Genomic DNA, 22,821 nt, shown 5'->3' with positions numbered 1-22,821 from the left:
GGACGTCAATTTATTTACTCTGAAATCATAAAACAGCTTTCAATTGTTCAGTTCACTAGTAACTAACACTTTTCAGTTCAGTTGCAAATGATGAGCACCCTTCAGGACAGGTACTGAGGAAGCGCTGATTCATTCCTAAGTATTCCTTGACATACCTCTGTCATGTTGAATTTGTTTGAAGGTTAGGATTAAGAAAATTATGCTGTCTTAGAAAATGGGAGCTATCTGGTAACTTTCTATGCATCTATATTTCCAACTTCACATCCAACTGCAAACTGCTATCACTCACAGGATGCATTGGCTGCTTGAGCCTCCCCAGACCAACAGGTTCAGGCTACTTTCATCACATACTACATACCATATTCCTGTTGTACTCATTAGACTCTTTTTTCAAAGTCTAGAAGTGACATGGAGTCCAACAGAAAACTTTCTTTTCTGCCTCGGGGACCATCTTAGTATTATCTCATCACTGTTATAACCACACCATGGGTACTATGCCAAGTCAGGTGTTCATTATTACCATTGAATATGCTAATGTTGCCCGTTCTGATCCATTGAATGTAAATTTACCTGATGAATATTATTGTGGAAATTCTGCATGCCTCAATGGCTTCAACTCTCTGAGGTCCACGTGGGTGGCAAGGCCAGCGCTCATATCCTTAAATGTGTTGTGTGTTTTTAATGCAGGGGGACATGATTGCTTGAGCTGGATCAAAGCATCCTCCGTGTCATAATTGTACGAAGGACACAAATCAATGTTATGCTTCTGTTACAAATTGTTGCCCGGGGGATCGGCATTACTTTGGTTTAAGACATCACACCTAAAATGAACAAACACTATATTTCTGTGCATTAGTTCAACTCAAGCCAACTTATATATCTTTGTAAATCTCTAGTGAATGACTCGAATGTTCAGTTCTTGGACCAAGATGATGATGATGATCCCGACACCGAACTTTACCTCACGCAGCCATTCGCATGCGGGACAGCGTTTGCTGTGAGTGTGCTGGACTCCCTCATGAGCGCAGTAAGTCAATATACATCTCTGTCAATCCTTCTGTGTGAATTCTGAGCATACACTCTCATGCAAACTATGTAGTACCTAATGGGCTAGTATGATTTGCATTGAGTAGCATGTCTTCACTCACATGAAGACTGTATACTAAAGTCTGTAACCAGCTCTGTTGGTAATTACAAGCAGATCGTTCTGAATCTGTTGCTTGTGGTGACTAATCCCAGAAAGTGTTACTCAGCTTTTGTTTTCTAAGGTGGTAAACATGAATCTTTTTGAACTGATAATAATATTTGTAATGTTATCTGCATTTGTGAATTGTGGGTATTTACTTATGTGAAGAATGAATATCCATTAGTGTGAAAATGTGTTCACTGTAGCAGTGTACTGAACTAGTGTGAATGGTGGGTATTCACAGTGAGGTGGATGGGTACCGCCAACTTAGAAAGGTGGATTTTGACTAATGTAAATGGGCATCCACTAAGGCACCTGATGGCTATTCGCTTGTGAAGCATGTGTATTCACTATCTACAAGTGTGTATCATTGAGCTTCACTGATGAGAAAGAAGGGTAGTCACTACTGTAGGAGGTAAACATTAGTGCACACGATGGATGTACAATTATGTATAAAGTATAGGTATTCACTAGTGTTGCAAGATAGTTGTTCATTAGGTGCAGGATTGATTTAACTTATGAGTTAAGGTCGCTATTGACTACAAGGATATTTACCAGATATTCACTAGTGTAAAGTCTGGCCCTCCTGCCCTTTACCAGATAGATTTTAGATATCATTTGTGTTCACTGATGTGCAGCATAGCTCTTAAATAATGTTCAGAGGGGGTAGTCATTGGTGGGAAGGATGGGTATTCAGTAGGGTGATGAATAGGCAAATGCAAGTGCAAAGAGTCAGTATTCACTAGCCTGCTGGACATGTATACAGTGGATGGATGGATGGATGGATGGACGGACAGATGGACGGATGGACAGACGGATGGACGGAGGGATGGATGGACGGATGGACAGACGGGCAGGGGGATGGATGGATGAATTTAACTGTGAAGGAATACAGGAGATGCTATATTTATGTAATGTTACTGCTGGATTCCTTACTTAACTTGGCAAACAGAACAATTTCAGAAGAGGCGCAACACGGCAATCACTAATATTAACAACACAAAGGAAAGCAAAATTCCTTGCTGCCCCCACAGAGTTTGCTCCTTGGTTAATGGTTCATTAAGCAAATCATTGCACATGAAGTATGGCTTCACACAAACTTGTTCTGCCACTGTTTGAGACGGACTTTTTTTCTAGCAACATGTCAAACAGTAAAGCACACTTTTCAATCTTATGATTTTACTTGACTCTCCTGGATTTTAGCACTTTATGTCTTCTAAAAAGGCAGTGCCGGGGATGATTGGCTCAGTTCTATTTGGGGTCATTAGTCCCCAAGGGACAAGCCAGAGACAGACATTTGCCTCAAGCTAGGCTTGAGCTCTGCTTGGCTCGTCCTCCCCATAAGGAAAAGTATTCATGTATGTGCAGGATAGGCAGTCATTAGTGAGGAGTGTGAGGATAGTCCAGGAGGTATGTTGATAGCTTGTCATGGAGACAGGGGCATGATTGAAAATGGCTAGTAGGTGACACAGGAACATACATTGTCACCATGTAGGTTAGCAGGATGATTTATGTAGCGTCATGTAGGCCTGTAGAAGTAGATACCCCACCAGGAGCAGATTTTAGCAGGAGTTTAGCCCACGTGTACTTGCCTAGTAAGAGCTCCCACAGAAGCTCTGTTCCACTGTGTTCCATACCATCATGTGGGAGTGTGGGAGAGGGTGGCACTGGAAAGTCCCCACAGGGCTCCTATTTTCTAAGGTTTTGCACGGACAATCGAGCAACGGAACACGCCTCAAAAGGCAGGGCCAAATTACCAACTATTTTAAAGTCCTGTGCGCGCACCACTTTATTCCATTGGATTGCACAACCACCCTCTATAACTTTTGTAAATATAGGCCCCAGTATGTAGCAAGTGGCTTGGCCCTAGCTGATGTCATGAGAGGCTTCAACAGTACCGAGTTGGTTATGTCTGTCAGTTGACTCAGGTGAGTATATTGTTTTTGAGTGAAACTATTACGAGAAGAAAACCAATCTGGTAGAAGGACTGTACCTGGCATGTGTGGTTGAAGATACACATGCTGTGCATACTCCTGCCTTCTAGTGTTGGGTTTTGATGTGTGCAAGTTGTTTTTCTTCTAAGAAGTCTATTGAGTCACGAGATAGAGTGACTCCTACCTTTGGTGATAATGCGCATGGGCAACAACTCCATTGTATGATTGTTTTCCTTCTGCCATTGAGTTCAGACTTGTGCTCTGGTTCAACACCGGTGTAGGGCTCTTTTCAGGTCACACGGTAACTCCCTCCGTCGATATTGTCTTCAATTGCATTCCTGTGCTTCCCTTGTGTATCGACGTTCAAATATTTAGATTGAGCGGGTCGGTATTGATCGTGGCCCTTTCTGGGACTTGCCCGTCGGGGCCTACACTCTTCTCCATCGGTCTATCAAGAATGTCTTGAAGGGGATGGAATGAAGACCCTTTCATTATTGTTCTTGAAGCCATGCCAAATACCCTCGGAAAGACTTACATCAGGTCTGTAATTTGTGCCGCTCGACGGAATACAACAAGACAGACTGCGACGTCTGCCGCTCCTTCAACTCCAAGAAAACTCTTTGTGACCATCATGCACATCAGCTTGAGATGTCATGGAAGGGCATGGAAGAAACACCAGATATTTTTGGTCATGGCGACTTCGAGGGGAAGCAGCACCCGCAGCCATCTGCTGCAGATGAAGAGGTCTTTCCCATTGAGGGCAGCTCCTGTTCTGAATTGGAGATCAACCTGGAGATAGAAGACATTCCACCTACTCAACAGTTTGTGAGTATGGCACACTCTCCACCTCGACACCTCCCTGAGCAGCCACCTGCTAAAAATCAGGCAGTCCCCCTGGAAGATCAGACAGAGGCTTTCGGACCACCACTGCCTTCTGGCCATGGTCGGCACCAAACAACTACTTCGGATACTCCACCCAGCTCAGGCTTGGTGCCGAAGAACCCTTCCAAACTGAGTGCTTCAATTCTGACCACCCTGTCACTGACTCGACCCTCAGCGTCGAGCCAACCGTTGGCTTCTAGCAGACCTGCACCTTCAAGTTCCTCCGTCTCAGCACCAAACCAACCATCGTCCTCGAAACAAAAGACTCTTTCAAATTTGAATACTTTGAAGTCATCATCCAAGCCCAACTCTGGTGCAAGAGTCAAGCCCATCCTTCATAAACTACAGTAACAGCTTGATTCCAGGCAAAAACATCTTATCATACACCATCATATGGGCCGCATCCCTGCCCGCCCTTTGGCCTCCGCTGCTCCACCATTCAAATGGCAGCTATCATTTCAGGATGCCTTGGACATGTGAAAATACATAAGAAGGCAGACAAGGCCACCATCCTCTTGCCTCTTGCACCACCATTATCATCACCTGTTCTCCCACATTTGCGCTCGCCCTCCCCACCTGACATTACACCACAAGGATCTCCCCATTCCGACACAGGTGGACGTGCTGGGGTGGAGGATACATTTGATATTTCTCCACAAGATGACTCATGGGACCTATATGATATGGAACCACCAGTGGATAGGGACCCTGATCTTTACCCTGCCTGCCCCTCCCCTACTGATGACTCTACGTCATATCAGGAAATCATCGGGAGGGGCGCCTCCTTTCATCAGGTGGAATTTCACAAGTAGCCCTTAGAAGCTGACTTTTTAAATCACTTTTCTCCACTCACCGCACCACCCAATATCTCCCATTGCTCAAGGGCATGCTTCGTCACACCCCCGACAACTTTAAAGAGCTGTCAGAGCTACGGTCATAACAGCCAGGGTGGAGAATAAATATAAGGCCTCCCCATCTGACCCCATTTATATTCATGGTCAGCTTCCTCCAGACTCACTAGTCATTACCCCTGCCGATAAACGAGTGAACTTCCAGGCCAGTGGAGATACCCTGCCACCAGATAAAGAAAGGGTAAAAAAGGGCTGGGAAAACGGTATCAGTACAAACAGCCAAACGCTGCCATATTACAAACTCTATGGTCTCCTGGCAAGGTATGACTATGCCCAATGGATGAAATGAAGGACTTTCTCCAATACCTCCTTGAGGAGCACTGACAACGCTACCAACAACTTTTATCTGAAGGCACAATCATTTCAAACAAATTCATTTGTTGCACTCTAGATTCAGCTGACACTGCTGCTAGAGTGGTAAACACCAGAGTTCTCCTTTGAAGACATGCATGGTTCCACATATCCGGCTTTAAGCTAGAAGTCAAACAAAATCTTCTGAGGATACCATTTGATAGCAACCAACTTTCTGGTCCCCAGGTGGACCAAACTTTAGCAAAACTAAAAAAGCACTCAGAGACGGCAAAAACATTGGGGGCACACAAACACCAGCTGCCCGTAGCTCCTTTCATTGCCCCTTCTACCATGGAGGTTCAAAGACCACCTCCTCTGAAATCTCCTCCTCTTATCAGCATACCCAGGCCCAGCAGTCCTCTCTAAGGGTTTATTTTAGAGGGTCCTACAGAGGCAATAACTCCAGAGGCAATGGCATTTTCGCAAAGGGAGCTGCCCAAACTACCAAACCCTGATGTTCTTCTTCTCCTTTGTCCACATAACACATGTCGGGGATGACTGAAAACTTTCTTACCCACATGGCAAACTGTCACCTAAGACCATTGGTTGTTGGATATTATCCAACATGGTTATTTTTTGGAGCTCAGTTCCACACCTCCCACTATTTCACATCGCAAACACTGACAATCAGGGAAACATCAGACACTAGTCGAAAATGAGGTCAAAGCCCTCCTCCTCAAAGGCGATATAGAACCCCGCCCCAACCATCAGCAGGGTACAGAGGTATACTCACTATACATCCTCATACCCAAAACGAATGGGTCCTTTCGGGCCATTGTAGATCTCAGACCTCTAAACGAATACATCCTTTCAGAACACTTCCACATGGTAACCCTTCAGGATTTAATTCCTCTTCTCTAGCAAGGCAACTTTTGGGCTGTGCTTGATCTAAAGGATGCCTATTTCCACATTCCAATACACCCAGCACATCGCTGGTATCTCAGGTTTGTGGTAGGCGGAAGGCACTACCAGTTCAAAGTCCTCCTCTTTGGGGTCACTACTGCACCTCGGGTATTTACCAAGTGCCTTTCAGTGGTAGCCACTCACCTACGCAGACAGGGCATCCATGTCATCTCTTATCTGGACAAATGGCTGCCATCTGTCAACAGTTCCTAAATCACACACACAATTCGCAATAGATCTGCTTTATCGCTTAGGGGTCACCTTCAATAACACCAAAACGCACCTCCAAGCCCTACAGATCCAGCCTTATCTAGACCCTATTCTCAAAACAGAAGTAGGCCTAGCCTATCCCAATTCTTCAAGGATACAGTCCTTTAAGCATTGATTCCCTTGTTCCAACCAAATCAGCAACTCAGTCAGAACAGTCATGCAACTTTTAGGCATGATGGCCTCCTGCATAGCCATAGTACCTCATGCAAGGCTTCCCATGCTCCTGTTGCAGGAATGTGTACCACAACAGTGGTTTCAAACTGAGCGTCATTGGGACAATTTAGTGTTGATAGGCTGCCACAGTCATCACTCTCAGCAGTGGTGGAACACAAACAACCTCTTAGGTGGCGTCCTTTCCTCAACACTTCTCCCCAGACCATTGTTACAACAGATGCATCACTCACAGGGTGAGGTGCACACTTACGGGTTCTGACCATACTAGGCCTGTGGAAGTCCAAATTCCTGGGTCTCCACATCAACTACTTAGAGCTTCTAGCTGTTCACCTAGCGTTGAAAGCCTTCCTGCCTCACCTAACAAGCAAAGTTGTCCTTGTCCGCACGGACAATATGACAGCCATGTACTACCCTCAAAAACACAGGGACCAGTTCTCCACAACTGTCTCAGGTATCTCAAGCCATTGGGGATTGTGCTCTCCATCACAACATTCACCTGTTAGCAGAGTACCTTCCGGGATGGACAGCAATTTTCCTGACCTCAGCCCGATGCGGCAACATTTCCACCAGTGGGAACTCCATCTGCATTACTTTCGCACATAGAGGCTCACTCAAATAGATTTGTTTGCAACCATGGTCAGTGCAAATGCCCAAACTGCGCCTCCAGGTTTCCAAACCCACAGTCCAGCAGCAATGGACTATGGATGAATTGGTCAGGGATATTTGCCAATGGTTTTCATCCTCTCCCTCTTCTTCCATTTCTGGTTCGTAGGCTTTGTCAAACACCCTCATGCTCATCCTGGTAGTTCCCACATGAGCTCACCAACCCTGGTTCCCAACTCTGCTTACTATATGAAGAAGGTACCCCCTGAGAACACTTTATAGGTCTAGGAGCAAGGGGCGAAAATACAATAGAAAACAATATTGACTCCAACGAGACCTGTATTGCTTCTTTGTTGGCTTATAAAAGCTCTATGGGCTGACCACCAGTAAACTTGTTTACATGTGAGTCACAGACATAGACATACTGGTCTTTATCTTATTTTTACTGTACTCCATTAGAACTTCTTCTCATTTGATTATTCAAAGTTAAAAACATTTTTATAAATCCACATATTAATCATTAATTCAAATTACACAGTTTGTCCACATTATGGTGCATCAAATGTTTATCTTTACAGAATAAAACAATTTAGAAACTATACAATTGATTAGAGAAATATTCCAACATATCATAATATCTAACCCCAACAACCAGCCACACAAAACCATCCTCTCCTCATGCACAGCAGCACACTATCACAATTACATCTCATACATAGCCTTCCCAATCACAATTAAATACGCAGATGGTAATAACGGAGAGAGAACTTCAAGAAATAACCGTTGTTGTGTTGTAAGTTGGGATTTCAAAACAAGCAGGTCAACACACGTTTCGGGTGGATTTCTAATTTCCATCCACCTTCATCAGGACCAGCCATTTATTTATTTTGAGGTCTGTGGATATTTGCGGTATCTCTAGTAGCGCACAGGTATTGAAAATAAGGGCCAAATCCGTCCAGCCTGTGGCAAAAGTTAAACTTCAAATTTTTAGGATAAATCTATCCAGCCTTTGGCAAAAGTGCAGCAGTAGTCCGAAACTAAATGCAAATTAAAGACTTAAATCATGCCAATGGCATACATGTGATCAAAATGTTCTGGCCAAGTCCCCATGTCTACAGAACGAGGCATTTTTAGCTGTGAGAAGCTGTTTTCATTCAAAAGCTTGTCTCCATGATAATCCGCATCTGTATGTAGCCACGTCTCCTAACGGGCTTGTCTCCAAAGGAAGAAAACTCTGCTTAACCTTTCTCTAGTTCAGCATGAGAGTCTCCCCAACAGGCCGGGCCTTCTCACGCAGAACCTTGGAGAAATCAGGCACCCGAATCTCAGGTCACTCAACCGAGAGATTTGTCTCCTGAGGTCATAGAATGTGGATACCTTAATCTTCCCTTTGACCATCCTCAAGGAAGCCTGCAGGCCTACCACTCAGGCGTTCAAATGGAAAAGTTTTTTTGCTATTGTTGTTCCGAACAAGTTGACCCTTTTCAAGCTGTAAAATCACCGGAACTAAACCTATCCTAAGCCCCCCTGGACCAGACCACCTCATATTGAAACGAGTAGCCTTAGCACATGCTGCAAAATCACCAGACCAGTGTGCTTCCCGAGCCCTCCGGATGAAAGAGTGGCTGAACACCCACACCTCTTTAGTGGGCATAGCACCTGCATGCACAGAGGAAAGAATGGAAGAGGAACAGTGTTAGAAGTTAGATCATATGCAAACGCACAGAGAGCAAATAGCACTCAGAAAGATTTAACTCAGTAATCCAATCTGCAACCACGTTGATGGCTTTACAAGAGTTCACCTTTAAGGGGATTTAAGGCAACACCCTTTTTTAGAGGAACCGGCACGGTTCCTCCCATCTTGTACACAAGCCGTAATTTGTGGAATTGCATGTTTTTAATCATGGTTTTATGATATGAGTGCAGAGTGTGCATATAATTGACGTACAACTTTGTCATTTCCTATCGTATGGGAAACACTATGCAGCGGTGTGGGCTTGGACATTGGGAGTGTTCTCTTAACATTCATTGTCAGTTTAACCCTTTTTAGTTCAAATGCACGTCACGGGAAATATGATTTATACCGGTGAAAAGAAAAAGCTCTATTGGATTTGAATTACTGTAACCGGTAAACACAGTTTAAACACACAAGAACACCTTAACAGTTTTGATTAAAAAAACACCCAAGAAGTAAAGAACTGGTTCGCCAGTGCTGGCACTGAAGTGCTCTTCTTTGTATGTGGATATGCAAGTGATCAGACAAAATTCCAATGCTCACAGGACGGGAGAGTCAGTGTCTGACGTGGGTCCATTTCTGAAGTGGGCTGACCACAGTGGTTAATTTGTACAAAAAAAATAAGTGCTGGGGTTCATGTCAGGAGGCAGCTTGCACCAGCCCATTTCTCCTGTCAGCGCCGCCTAAAACAGAACCAACCAGAGGATGTAGGCTTACTCGGAGAGGATGTAGCCTTACGGCTAGAGCGGACGACCTCGAAGCTGGGGAACTGGGTTTGAGTCTTGGCCACGACGCTCAACATCCTGTGATTCTGGGCGAATCACTTAATCTCCCTGTGCCTAACTAAAATGAATGTGTCCATCAGTAACGAAACTGGTGCTCATGTAAAGCGCTCTGATACTTGATATCTTCGGGTGTAATTCGCACAAAAAAAAACACTAAACATGAAAGTGGGGAGAGGATGTGGTGTAATGGCCAGAGCTGCCGGCTTTGGAGCTGCTGAACCGGGTTTGAGTCTTGGTATGGGCTCAACATCCTGTGATTCTCGGCAAATCACTTAATCTCCCTATAAATTAATGCCTCTTAAACTGCTGCTCATGAAAAGTGCCGTTGTTGATGATTAAGTGCTGGTGCTGAGCACCATAAACCACTGCCTCAAATTAAGCACTGAGTCCCACGCTGCATGCTTTGGTATAAAAAAATGTGACAGACATTTGAACAAACCAAAGGAAGAAGAGAACTGACCCAAAACCCCTATGTGTATCTGTTTTTAGATATTTGTTTTAGAACATGAGGCTGGTGAGAAAGCAAAGGTGTGTATAAGCAGACTTTAAAAGAACTGGCCTTGGAATCTATTTATAATGAATCTTATGTGGCTTATTTAAGTGAGCAAATATGGTTCTTCACGGTCTTATTATGCACTTTTCAAGTCCTGCTTTTGAACTCAGAAGTGGCTGAGCGTAGGTAACACTGGGTACTAAAATGTTTTCTCCCCTCATCGAAATACCCTAGACCTAAGAGGGATGATCCAGCACACTGGACTGGATACCAAAAAGACCAGAATTAACTGGGTCAAAAGACTTCTCAAAGCCATCTTAACAACGAGCCTCCATTGGTACAGTGTGGCAAAGTGCAAGGCTTCCGTTACAAGGGAGGGATTACATAAAATGAGGTGGAACATACAAACTGATATATTTGAAATAGATACAAACATATTAAAACCAAAGTGAAGTCCTGAGGGAAGATCAAGGCATGACTTGGTGGTGACAAGACTGGTATGAGTTGGGAGAGAAGAACACAAGGAATGGAATTAATGACAATTAAAAAATTTAGACCAGGATAAAGAATCAATATGTATTTATAAAAGAAAGACCTCAGCGATAAAAGTGGCAAAAAGTCCTGCTAAAGTGACCCACAATAAACAGATTCACCCTTTAAAGAAAGAAGAACAAAGTGCCTCAGTGGTTGTATCGGTGAAGCCTGATTTACGTCAGATGGCTGGACCTTGCAGTGACAAATGGAAGAATACAAGTCTGAAGACCAATACGGGCACATTGGCAATGGTGGCATTTTTACTGGTCCTGAAGGGCCCTGGGAAAAGTTAACATCTGTCCAGGTTCCTCAGTTCAAACATCTTGTAAAGTTAGTAGCAACAGAAATAAACGCAATGGTTGTGAAAGTGCTGCAACCGAAAAAAATGCCTGCACTCTTTTTTGTCCCAGAGGTTACCCTCCGGGGGATGTATCTTGGTATTTGTTATAACATATTACGCAAGTACTGGCAGCACTGAGCTCATGCAAACATCGCCACTGATCAAGGTTATATTATCTTTACATTATATCATAACCAAGGGCCTCACCACTGAGCCCTTCTCTTGGCTCTGGGCACTAGTATTGAAATCGGCAGGTGTTTTGGAAAATGCTTATAGTTCATTGTCATAGAAACATACTAAACTTGGGTCTCCGTTAAATAATACAGTTGTATTAGAATGGCGCTCTGATCTTTAAATCTCCGTTTTTGGATTAGATTCTATGTTTTCTGCAGAAAAAAATAAAGATTGAAGTTACTTCTGTTCCTAGAAACATCACATTTTCAAATCTCATGAAGGTAAGAAGTTGAGGAGTGCAATCCACAGAATAGCCGGGACCACTGGAGTGTAGGTAAAGCAGAAAACAATTAAAGCGTAGACACTTTTAAAATTAACTCAGCTCTTGCCAATTTTGAAAATATTATAGGGACTCAAAACACATAGCCACTCCATGCAGGTTTAGTACCATATCTATTTTGGGGATCGGCACACTGTTCAAAGAGTTCAACTATGAGAGATAATTGAGGTGTCTGGAGCTTTTTCATCATATTTCAGCCCTACCAGTATCTCTTCTCCTGTAGAAGTGTCAGCTTTAATTTTGTATAATGTTTACACTGCTTCATCAACAAATAAGTGAAGCAAGGGCAGGGTTTGCATCAATTTTTGAAAAATCCCCATAGAGATTGCAACTAATAAACTCTGTACGTAGCAGAACAGGCCCTTGGCCACTGAGGTAGCGTTATGTAACCACTCAAGCTGCCCTACTGACACATTTAGGGGCTCATTATGATGGAGGATTTTCCGCATCCTCCGGGCCGGCGGAAGCCACCGCCGGCCCGGAGGTTGCGGAAAATCCTCTGCGGACCCACCAAAGACTCACCGCCACATTAGGATGGCTGGTGGGTCCTGGTTTCCGTCCGCCGCTTTTCCGCCGCGGTTGGCTTACAACCGCGGCGGAAAAGCTGTAACATGGCTGGCGGTGTCTATCAGACACCGCCAGCCATATTAGGATGCCGTAAAATGTATGCTTTTCCGCCGCGGAAAAGCATACGGACCTTCACTTCGGGGGCCCGTTGCGGGCCCCCTGGGTGAAGGGGTGTGCACATGGGGGTACCTATGGTACCCCCCTGCATCTGCGTGAACAAAGCAGCAGGCACCGCGCGGTGCCTGCCGCTGTGTGCACGCAAATGCAGTGCATGCATTTTTAACATTGCGGCGGGTGCAGCTTGAAGCTGCACCCGCCGCAATGTTAAAGATAGAGGATGTGACCGCCACCCTGGCGGTCACATCCTAATTGCACTGGAGGGACCGCCGCAGCCCCTGCGGACGGTCCCTCCTCCTCTAGGGTGGCAGACGGACGCAAGTCCGTCCGCCATCCTAATGAGCCCCTAGTACTGAACAAACCAAAAGTTTTCAAGGGAATGAAACAACGTAGGAACACTTTTGTCTTTATTTGAAGTTTATTCTGTTGTCATGTGATGTCCTTGGAGAAAAAAATGACAGTCTAATTCTGAGAATATTTTGTTAAAAGGATGCTAAGCCCTCACCCACTCAATTGTGGTATGCTTTATAATAGGGCTTGTTCCTCACTCATGAGGAAATGTTCCAATCCGATGTGCTCACCTGTTTAATAGGGAGTTCTGCTGTCACAGAATCTTTCTGTGTAGTGGATAGGCCGCACTTTCTCACTGTATCACAATTCTTTTTTTTGAAAATCTGACGAGTACAAGCAGAGAAAAATGCTTAAGATGTGTACTTGCTAACTAAAAATGTTACTATCATCACTATTTTGCAGAAAAAAAACTACAGGAGGGTATTTCAACCCTTATTAAAGGTCGACATGCTTGAGCCCACAATAAATATGGCGGAAAAAGGGTCTGGTACGACTGTCCCTAAGAGCACACATAGAGAGAGCGAGAGTAAGGAAAACAGTGTGCGTGTGTTTGTGTTGTGTGAAACACAAGTAATAGTTTTCAAATATATCTATATGTACATACCCAGAATTTCTGGGGCCGTTAAAAGACCTGTGAACCTTTAACTACGCCCACTCCATATTAATGGGTTTCGATGGGACTCAAAAGTCGAATTAAATTCAACTGGCCCGATTCCCTACCTGCACACTTAACAGGGGCTGCTGGACCCTCGAAATATATTTATATTTTAAAGCTACCGCTTGCGTATTACACATACACAAGCTGATCTTAGGGACAGCAGTGACATTATAGGTAATCAGTTTACGGAGTGTTTACTCAGTTTCTGGTCCTCAAGGAAGCTCCAGATATTTATGGTAAAGCATTGGCAAGCAATTTGAAACTGCCTGAGCTGGTGCTTTTATGAATCCAAACATCAAGACTTCTGACCAGCCTTTTGATGTCGTACCATGGTGCAAGGGTGCCTGCGTTGCAGGCAGGAATGTTTTTGTGCAAGAAGGGGCATCTTCCTGCACAAAACCACACGTAGAAAGAGGCAACAACAAGGAGAAATACATATATCACTCCTTGTTGCGCCTCTATCGGGAAGGTGTCAATTTTGACACATGCCCAAGTTTACCGGTCTCAGTAAATACGCAAATGCATCAAAAAGCATGAGTGGATGTGTGGGAAAACCCAATTTCCACCCATGTAACTCTTTTCTGGTGCAGAGCAATGCAAGGCAGCGACTTGCGTTCCTCTGCATTTACCAAGCCATGCAGGGTTACGCAAGGTGGCAGTGAAGAACCGGGTTTTAGAACCCAGCGGCGCCAGGGGAAACGCCCGATGTCTCCGAGTTCACCTGTCTCGGCATGCAGAGATACGGGATACTTCTTGGTGACGTCAAAGATCAAATTTATTGGCTGCAACCAGAAACAGAGGTCCACGAAGTACAATGGCGTATATTCGTAGGAGACTGCTCAACTTTACAAAGCTAGTCATCCCTTTTTATACCAAATATTGTGCTTCAGGCAAACATTCCTTATTTACGGTCAACCAATCCCATGTGTACACGACAAAAAGCATTGCATGACAAACCCACATTTCATTTGTCCAGCCCACCATCAATTACACAGGAAGGCCCAACATTCTTGCTCGAACAGGCCGGACAGAACCCATCATAAAAGACCTCAACCCAAACCATAAATAGGCCATAAAAGAAGGAACAGAAACAGATGAGAAACAAGATAGAAGGGTGTGTGCGTGTACCATAAACTCAGCAATGTCCTGCTCTTTGATCTCTATCTTGACCAGCTGCCGAACAAGGAACTGGCTCAACAAGTTTAGCCTCGGGCAATGGAGTCAGCTTGCCCAGGTCACACAGAAGTCAGCTAAAGGTGTACGTGTCCCAAGGACTCGTTCGGCCGTAGTCATCGGCCTATGTGAGGGCAACCACAAAATGACTGCCATACACAAAATGGAACCCAAGGGTTCAGAACGGAATCCCTGATTTCATGGTGATCCCATCACTCAAACATGACGAAAACACTCGTACATATTATACTCGTCATTCTCAGTCTGCTGTCATCAAAATCGTCACGATAAGACGACCTTTATGAAACGGGTTCAGAATCACGGAACCTCAGACCCTCCTTTTGCCCTTACATAGGCAATCACCTAAACTCACGTCAGTCTGAATCCAGGTCTATACTCATGAATGAATGAATGAATGAATGAATGAATGAATGAATGAATGAATGAATTACGCACTTGTATAGCGCATGGCTACCCGAAGGCATCCCAGCGCTTCCAAACTCATTCACACTCTAAGATTTAAGCAAACAGAAAGGTCTTTAACAATTTTCTGAATCTTAAATGATTTGCTTCCAATATGATTGATTCGGGAAGGTTGTTCCAAAGATTTGTGGCTTGTAAGGAAAAGCGTCTCCCTCCGGTACGCACTCTCCTTGTCTTGGGGACTGCTAACAAATTTTTGTTATTGGATCTCAGGGTCCACTTGGGAGCATATGGGCAAAGCATGGTTTGGATAAGGACAGGTCCGGTTTTATTAACTGCCTTATGTACCATAGTCAGAGCTTTAAATTCCACTCTCTGTTGCACTGGTAGCCAGTGAAGCTGGCGCAGACCAGGCTTAGCGGATGACCTTCGCGGGACATTCAACAGCATTCGTGCTGCACAGTTCTGTACTGTCTGTAATATTCTGACTGTCCCTAGTGGGGCACCGAGATATAGTGCATTAGCATAATCCAAACGTGTCAGGATCAGCGCTTGCACCAAGATCTTCCTAGCTTCAAAAGGGAGAAGCCTAACAATTTTCCTCAGTAGCCTGATGTAAGCAAAACAGGTACCTGCAACCCTCCGGGCCTGTACCGCAAAATTAAGAGCCGGGTCTAGCCAGACCCCCAAGCTCTTAATTTTCTCCTTTGGTAGAGGTGGCTGGCCAAGCCTGGAAGGCCACCAACTTTCCACAGTGGCGGGTGGATTGTATCCCAGCATCATCACCTCAGTTTTTGCGCCATTTAACTTTAAAAAGGATTTATCCATCCAGTCATAGATCTTATCAAGACAGGTGGTAAGATTTACATACGGGGCGGCTTGGGTGGTCAGGGAGATGATGAGCTGGGTATCGTCTGCATATGTCACCAGTTGTACCCCCAGGGCAACACCACCTCAGCCAATGGCCTCATGTATATATTAAATAAGGTAGGGCTGAGGGAGGAGCCCTGGGGAACACCACACTGTAGACGCATTTGGGGGGGAGGATACATTATCCTCAACCACAGCAAACGATCTATCGGACAGGAAGGAGCATAGCCAATTGAGCGCCTGGCCCGTGACACCTACTTCTCTTAACCTCTGAATCAGAATGGAATGATTCACGGTGTCAAAGGCCGCGCTCAGATCTAAAAGTAGTATGGCCGCACAACTTCCACTGTCCATGATCTTCCTTGTTTCCTCCACCACTGTAACCAAGGCTATTTCTGTACCCAGATTGCTTCTAAAGCCTGTCTGTGTAGGGTGCAGAGAGTTACTATTCTCCAAAAAGGAGGAGAGCACGGAATTTACATGCTTCTCAGCAAGTTTGCTAACAGTTGGCAAAAGGGATATTGGACGGTAGTTTGCCCAGTCATCCGGATTAAGGTTAGGCTTTTTTAGCAAGGCCCTCACTCTTGCCTGTTTCCAGGAAGGGGGCACTACGCCTGCTATAAGGGAGGAGTTAATCACCTCCCGGATCACTGGGGTCACAGTATCGGACACCAGATTCAGTATAGTTGGAGGTGCGGGATCTAGAGGAGAACCAGATTTAAGATTCTTTAAGAGCATCTTGGTGGTCGAGCAATCCAATAGACCAAAATGCTTGAGTTCAGTTCCACCTGCATAAGAGGGGACGATGGATTCAATGGGAGGATGTTGAAATGAAGAAAATATATTAGCCACCTTTGTGGAAAAGAAGTTAGCGAGTTCATTACAGCGTGTGATTGCTTGGCCGGGGTCAGCTGTGGGAACAGGGGGAGCAACAAGAGAATTAAAAAAAAAAAAAAAATTCTCTGGGCGCATTAGCTGCAGCACTGATTTTTATCTGGAAGTAGTTAGATTGTGTATTTTTTATTTCCTGTTTGTACTTCCTTAGAGCTAATCTGTAGCTCTCCTTACTGGCTGCCGTATAATCTTTCCTCCAGCTTCTTTCTTGTTGTTTGCACAGCAACTTGAGAGCTTTCAGCTCGGGGGTGTACCAAGGCTTTTTGTTTCCACCATTTCTGTGGGATAAATTGCTTTTAGGAAGGGTAAGATCCAAAGATGCCTCCACCCATTGCTTAAACCGTGCATCGGCCTCCAATGGATCATTCGTTATAACGGGTAATGTTTCTTTCAAACTCTTATTCCAACTATCGATTGGGAGTTTAGACCAGACTCGAGTTGTCCGTTTGGAAACACTAGCCGGTTCCTGCTGTTTCTCCGAGGTCAGGGAGAAGAGTAATAATGCGTGATCGGACCAGGGAATCCTAATAGAATTATCAAAACTAAGGGTATCCATATTAGTATGGCAATGATCTAAAGTATGTCCTGCTTTATGTGTTGGGCCTGTAACTATTTGCTTCAATTGGAGCACTTCCAAATTGGAGGTCAAGTTACGACAAGCTGGAGAGTCAGGCTCATCGAAATAGATGTTAAAGTCACCTAAAATGGTGAAATTGGGAGCAAAGCTTGCGCAATTTATTGCATTGGTCGAAAGATCCTCCCAGAATTGGCCGTAAGGGCCTGGAGGTCTATAAAGCAGGAATCCAGAAAAGGTGCAGGTAGGGGAAAATAAGATCGCAAACTTTAGGCATTCAGCCCCTGAAATTGTAATTTCTTCTATTCTACAGATCAGCGTTTTCCTGTAAATAATGGCGATGCCTCCACCCCGGCCCTGTGAGCGGTCTTGCCTCAATATAGCGAAGTTGGAGGGAAGAGCCCGTATAATATCCGGCTCTGAGCTGTCGTCCATCCATGTCTCCGACAGGAAGAGTACATCAAGGTCTCATTCCTCCAGGAGCATGTGGAGCTCGGTCGCATGTTTCGGCATGGATCTACAATTCAATAATGCAAGGCGGAACAAATGGGAGGTATCCTCTCTGCCACAAGAGTTGGCCAAGTTATAGTTACATCCTGTACATGGTTTCCAAGTCCTTGAGTATGTATCGAACTTAGTACAGAGAGAGCTTTCCCTCCCCTTTAGGGCATATAACTCCTCACGACTATACCTTATAACGGGGACTGTAGAATTTGGTCGAGCAGAGTACCTAGCCCCTGGGCCCGTCCTGGCCCGGACGGGCCCAGACGGGCAGGACTCTGGCATGACTCCAGCGTGCATCCGGCGCGTCCGCAAACCGCGTCCGCTACGCGGAGTAGGCCCGTCCCTTTTGGTAGAGAGCTAGAGCGCGTCAGGGCGCCACCACCCTCAATATGGCCGCTGTAACGCCTTCACCTCCCCGGGACCAACTCTCTGCGTCGATAATCAGCTGAGAGTGGCCCAGGCGGTAGTGGGATGAAGGGAGAGTCGGGTCCAGTGAAAACCGCTTTCTAAATGAAGCGGAGGTAAGTTGCACAGACAATTATTAAAAACGACCTAAAATAGCTTTTCAAATCAAGCATTAATCTGTTAGCAAAGTTAAAAGGGACAGAGCTTAAAGAACCTCCGGCTTTCCGCCTCAGAGGGTGAAAGAGTGAGATCAAGATGTTGCTGTAGCATCATCCTATTACTTAGCACGTCTCTTGATACAGGTCTCCTTACACACAAGGTAGCACAAAGGCCACATATAGCAGGAGCACACTGTACACAAAGACAGAACAGGAAAAGAATGGCTAAGATCATCCCAATGATCATCAGAATCTTCCATCCCCAGGTGGATAACAATCCCCAAAACCATCCCATTAACGACCAATCTCCTTCGTCCACATGTACAGACTCGGAGATCTTATGTAGCTTGGAAATGGCTTGGTACACTGTTGGAGCATTGTCTGGAATGAAAACGCAGCAGCTCGATTGAATCAATTGACATACCCCTCCTCTATCTGCAAGTATGACATCTAACGCAATTCTGTTATGAAGGGTCATAAGACACGCAATTTAGCCGTTAAATCATACAGACAGTCAAGCAGTGCAGGGTGTTCGATCTCGCTAAATTTCGTCTGCCTCGGCGCTCCCCATATATTTGCCAGGCGACCAAAAACTATCTCGTACAGACTAAGTCCCACTCGAGAATGTACAGTCATCCTTGTCGACAAAAGTGCTAATGGCAAAGCATTAGGCCATTTAAGACCGGAGCTCGCTTGTATCTTGGCCAGTTTCAACTTGAGGGTGCCATTATAGCATTCAACTAAACCAGCTGATTGGGGGTGATTTGCAGCATGGAATTTCTGGCGGATTCCTAAACCATCACACACTCTCTTCATCACTTGACCCACAAATTCACTCCCATTGTCACTCCAGACCATTCTTGGCAAACCATACCTAGGGAAAAATCTCTTTAACAAGAGCTTTAGCTGTGGACAAAGCAGTATTATCTTTCAGGGGATATGCTTCTACCCATCTTGAAAAGGCACATACAACTACGAGCACATACTTCAGGTTGTTGCATCTCTCCATGTGGATGAAATCTAATTGCAAAACCTCAAACGGATACGTCGTAGGCGCAAAATGACCAGCTGGAGTTGGAGTTCCCTTACCAGGATTGTACGTCAGACAAACCATACAATTCTTGACCACATTCCCTGCACACTTAGGAATTCCAGCATTTTGCCATACTGGAGCCAACAACTTACAAATCCCTTTCGCACTGATATGAGCCATTCCATGGGCCATCATAACCACTGCAAGCACGTACGCATCGGGTAACAACCATCGCTGATGTTCTGACAACTCAACCCAACAACCATTCGAATCCAATTTACCCGTATTCTCTCTCCATACGCTCAACTCTTTCTCTGTAGCTTCAGCTTGAATTGACTTCACACTCTCTATCGTATCTTCATACATTCCTCTATCCGGAACTCATCTCGCCGGACCCGCAACATACATTCGACTCATCACATCTCTTGCCGTTTCTTTCGCAACTTCGTCTGCAAACGCATTACCACAACCAACATCATCGGTAACCTTCTTATGTGCACTACATTTCACAATCCCAACTTGCGACGGCAAGGTAAGTGACTCAAGAAACTCATTCACCAACTGACCATGCTGTATCTTCGTCCCGTGAGACGTGAGGAACCCATGTTCCTTCCACAAGCGACCAAAACTATGAGCCACATCAAACGCATACTGGCTATCAGTGTACACAGTCACTCGTTTCCCTTTCGACCACACACACGCTCTCGTTAATGCAATCAACTCTGCTGCTTGAGCTGAATTATGTGGGATACGGGTAGCTTCAACAATCGTATGCAAATTCGTAACAGCATATGCCGCAGTCGTATCACCATTCGGAAGCTTGAAGCACGAACCATCCACCCATAAGGTACCATCACATTTCGCAAGAGGAGTGTCCCTAAGGTCTATTCTCCCTTTCGTTTCCTCCTCCTGTCCTAAGAAAGCAATCATGCTGTTCAGAAACGTCTGTCCCTACTGAAGTCGGCAACAACATAGCTGGATTCAACGAATTGCATCTCTTTATGTGTACATGACTCGCTAAGAGTGTCAACTCATAACCTGACAATCGAGCACTAGTTAAGTGCTGTGTCTTGGTTCTGTTTAACAAGGTATCCACTGCATGTGGAACCATCACAATCAACGCATTATCCATCACCAAAGCAGCAGACTGTCGAAGAGACAGCCGCTGCCGCTGTAGCTCTCAAACAACTCGGCAACGCTCTAGCTACCGGATCCAAAGTCGACGAGAAATACGCACATGGACGTTGCTTATCGGCGAATTGCTGTGTCAAAACTGACAATGCACATCCCTCTCTCTCGTGGACATAGAGTGTAAAAGGCTTACTGTAGTCGGGGGTACCCAACACAGGAGCCGAACACGACGCATTGCGCAATTAAAAAAAACTCTTCTGGCATTCGTCAGTCCAAGGAATAGGATTTGGAGTATTCTTAACAGTAAGAGCTATCAAAGGTTTCGCAAGAAGCGAAAAATTTGGAATCCACTGTCTACAATATGACGTAATACCCAGGAAAGCACGCACTTCTCTCTGTGTGGTTGGCACACTCATTTTCGCAATCGCTTCAATTCATTCAGGGGTCAATCTTCTTCCCTCCTTCGATAAGAGATGACCTAAGTAGGTCACTTCTTGTCGACAATATTGCAACTTCGTAAGAGACACTTTATGATGGAAGTCAGACAAATGACGTAACAACGACAAAGTAGCTTCTTTACAAATCTCCTCAGTATCGGCAGCTATTAACAAATCATCAACATACTGAACAAGAGCAGCGCCGTCAGGTAAGACAATCGTATCAAGCTGTGTCTTCAAAGCCTGACTATAGATGGACGGGCTCTCACAATAGCCATGAGGAGCGCGTTTGAACCGGAAGCTTCGACCTCCTAAAGAGAAGCCGAAAATATCTCTACTCTCCTTGGCAATCGGGATGCTGAAGAAAGCATTCTTCAAATCAATCACCGAAAACCAGGCAGCTGAAGCTGGAATCAAAGTCAGTAAAGCAGTGATATCTGGAACAACTGGAAGTTGCAGAACTACAATCTTATTCACCTGGCGAAGATCGATCACGAACCTATATACAGACGGTTGTGAAGAATCCGTACGTTTCAGAACAGGCAAAACCGGACTGTTGCACACATTTCCTCTCGTTTCTTCAATCACATCTTTCTCAATCAGGTCATAAATGATCGCTAGCAAAGCTCTTTCACCATCACTAGAAATCCTGTAATGTGGAATACGTGGCATTCGAACATTCGCTTTCAGCGTCACAACATATGGCGGTATCTCCAAAAGACCCACATCATTAGGACCAGTAGCCCAAAGAGTATCAGGAAGAGTAGATTATTCGGCCGGGAGTCCGTCTCTCGACAAATACATCGGAGAGACCACTCTCTTACCTAATGTAAGTTGTACTCCAGAAGGAGAACACTGTAGTGTCGCATACAATCTTTTCAGCAGATCCAATCCCAGCAAATTCTCACCACAACCTGTCGTCAAAATGAGGGGTGCTTCCAATTCACAAGGTCCAACAGAAAGAGACAAAGGACTAGAAATCGGGTTCCTAACCGGGGCGCCAGAAAAACCTACTGAAACGTTCGTTAAGCCAGACAAAGGTGCACCAGGGAGTTTAGAGTGCATAATAGAACTCTTCGCAGCACCAGTATCCAACAGAAAAGGCTCTGACACACCTGATGTAATCACTTCAACATAAGGTCCACTCTGATCTACTGGAACTGAAATCACACCCTCTCTTTGTCTATGGCTGTCCTAACAATCATTACCGTCCACATTCTCACCTTCGACATAGTAGTCATCAGCATAGTACTGAGTCGTCCTACCAGACGCACCATTCTGCTGATCAAAACAATTCATCGTATTTTGTGGAGGAAAGGAACGCACATTCTGGGGGAACACACCACGTCCCCTACCTCTAGGAGCTTGCTGAACACCTCGACCTCTCACACCAGAAACACCATTCGCGCGCTGTAACAGAAACGGGCAATTACTCTTAAAATGACCCTCTTCCTTACAATATGCACACTGATTAGGGCCCACAGGAAAACGTGGTTGAGGAGATTCAAACATTTGCGAGTTTCTCTGAAACTGCTGAGGTTGCTGATAATCACGCTGACCACTACGAGGCGGATACGCTTGCTGTAAAAGAACCTTTGTCTTCAACTCTTTAGTCTTCTTGTCTGCTCTATCTTTCTCGTCCTTATCTCTATTTTCGTAGTACTGTGCAGTAGCCAGTATCTGTGCTGACGAGGAAACAGCCCAAGAACTCTCTGAATCTTTCAACTTCTTACACAGCTCGGGAAGCAAATTATGCACAAACTTGTCAACAAACAACCGTTGACCACCTTCCGTACTCATGTCTTGACCACTATGGTCGATAAACGTCTCTTCAAACCTAGTGAAGAAATCAGACACACTTTCATCTTTCTTCTGCTTACACGCAGACAATGTGTCCCAGTTTACTCGCAT

General features: G+C 45.0%; 1 protein-coding gene across 5 annotated transcripts in view; it reads left to right on the top strand.

Annotated features, from left to right (window-relative positions):
* Positions 1-22,821, top strand: part of KCNMA1 (potassium calcium-activated channel subfamily M alpha 1) — a 1,543,535-nt gene that overhangs the window by 1,422,524 nt on the left and 98,190 nt on the right. For all 5 annotated transcript variants that reach the window (XM_078643370.1, XM_078643368.1, XM_078643365.1 and 2 more), the window contains one exon: positions 897-1,027. In XM_078643370.1, coding sequence (XP_078499496.1) covers positions 897-1,027 — 131 coding nt within the window. The remainder of the gene's footprint in view (positions 1-896; positions 1,028-22,821) is intronic.

The sequence above is a fragment of the Lissotriton helveticus genome, chromosome 5_1, assembly GCF_964261635.1.
Source record: "Lissotriton helveticus chromosome 5_1, aLisHel1.1, whole genome shotgun sequence".
Lineage (NCBI taxonomy): Eukaryota > Metazoa > Chordata > Amphibia > Caudata > Salamandridae > Lissotriton > Lissotriton helveticus.
Note: the sequence above shows the minus strand (reverse complement) of the source record. Positions and strands in the feature narration are given on the sequence as shown.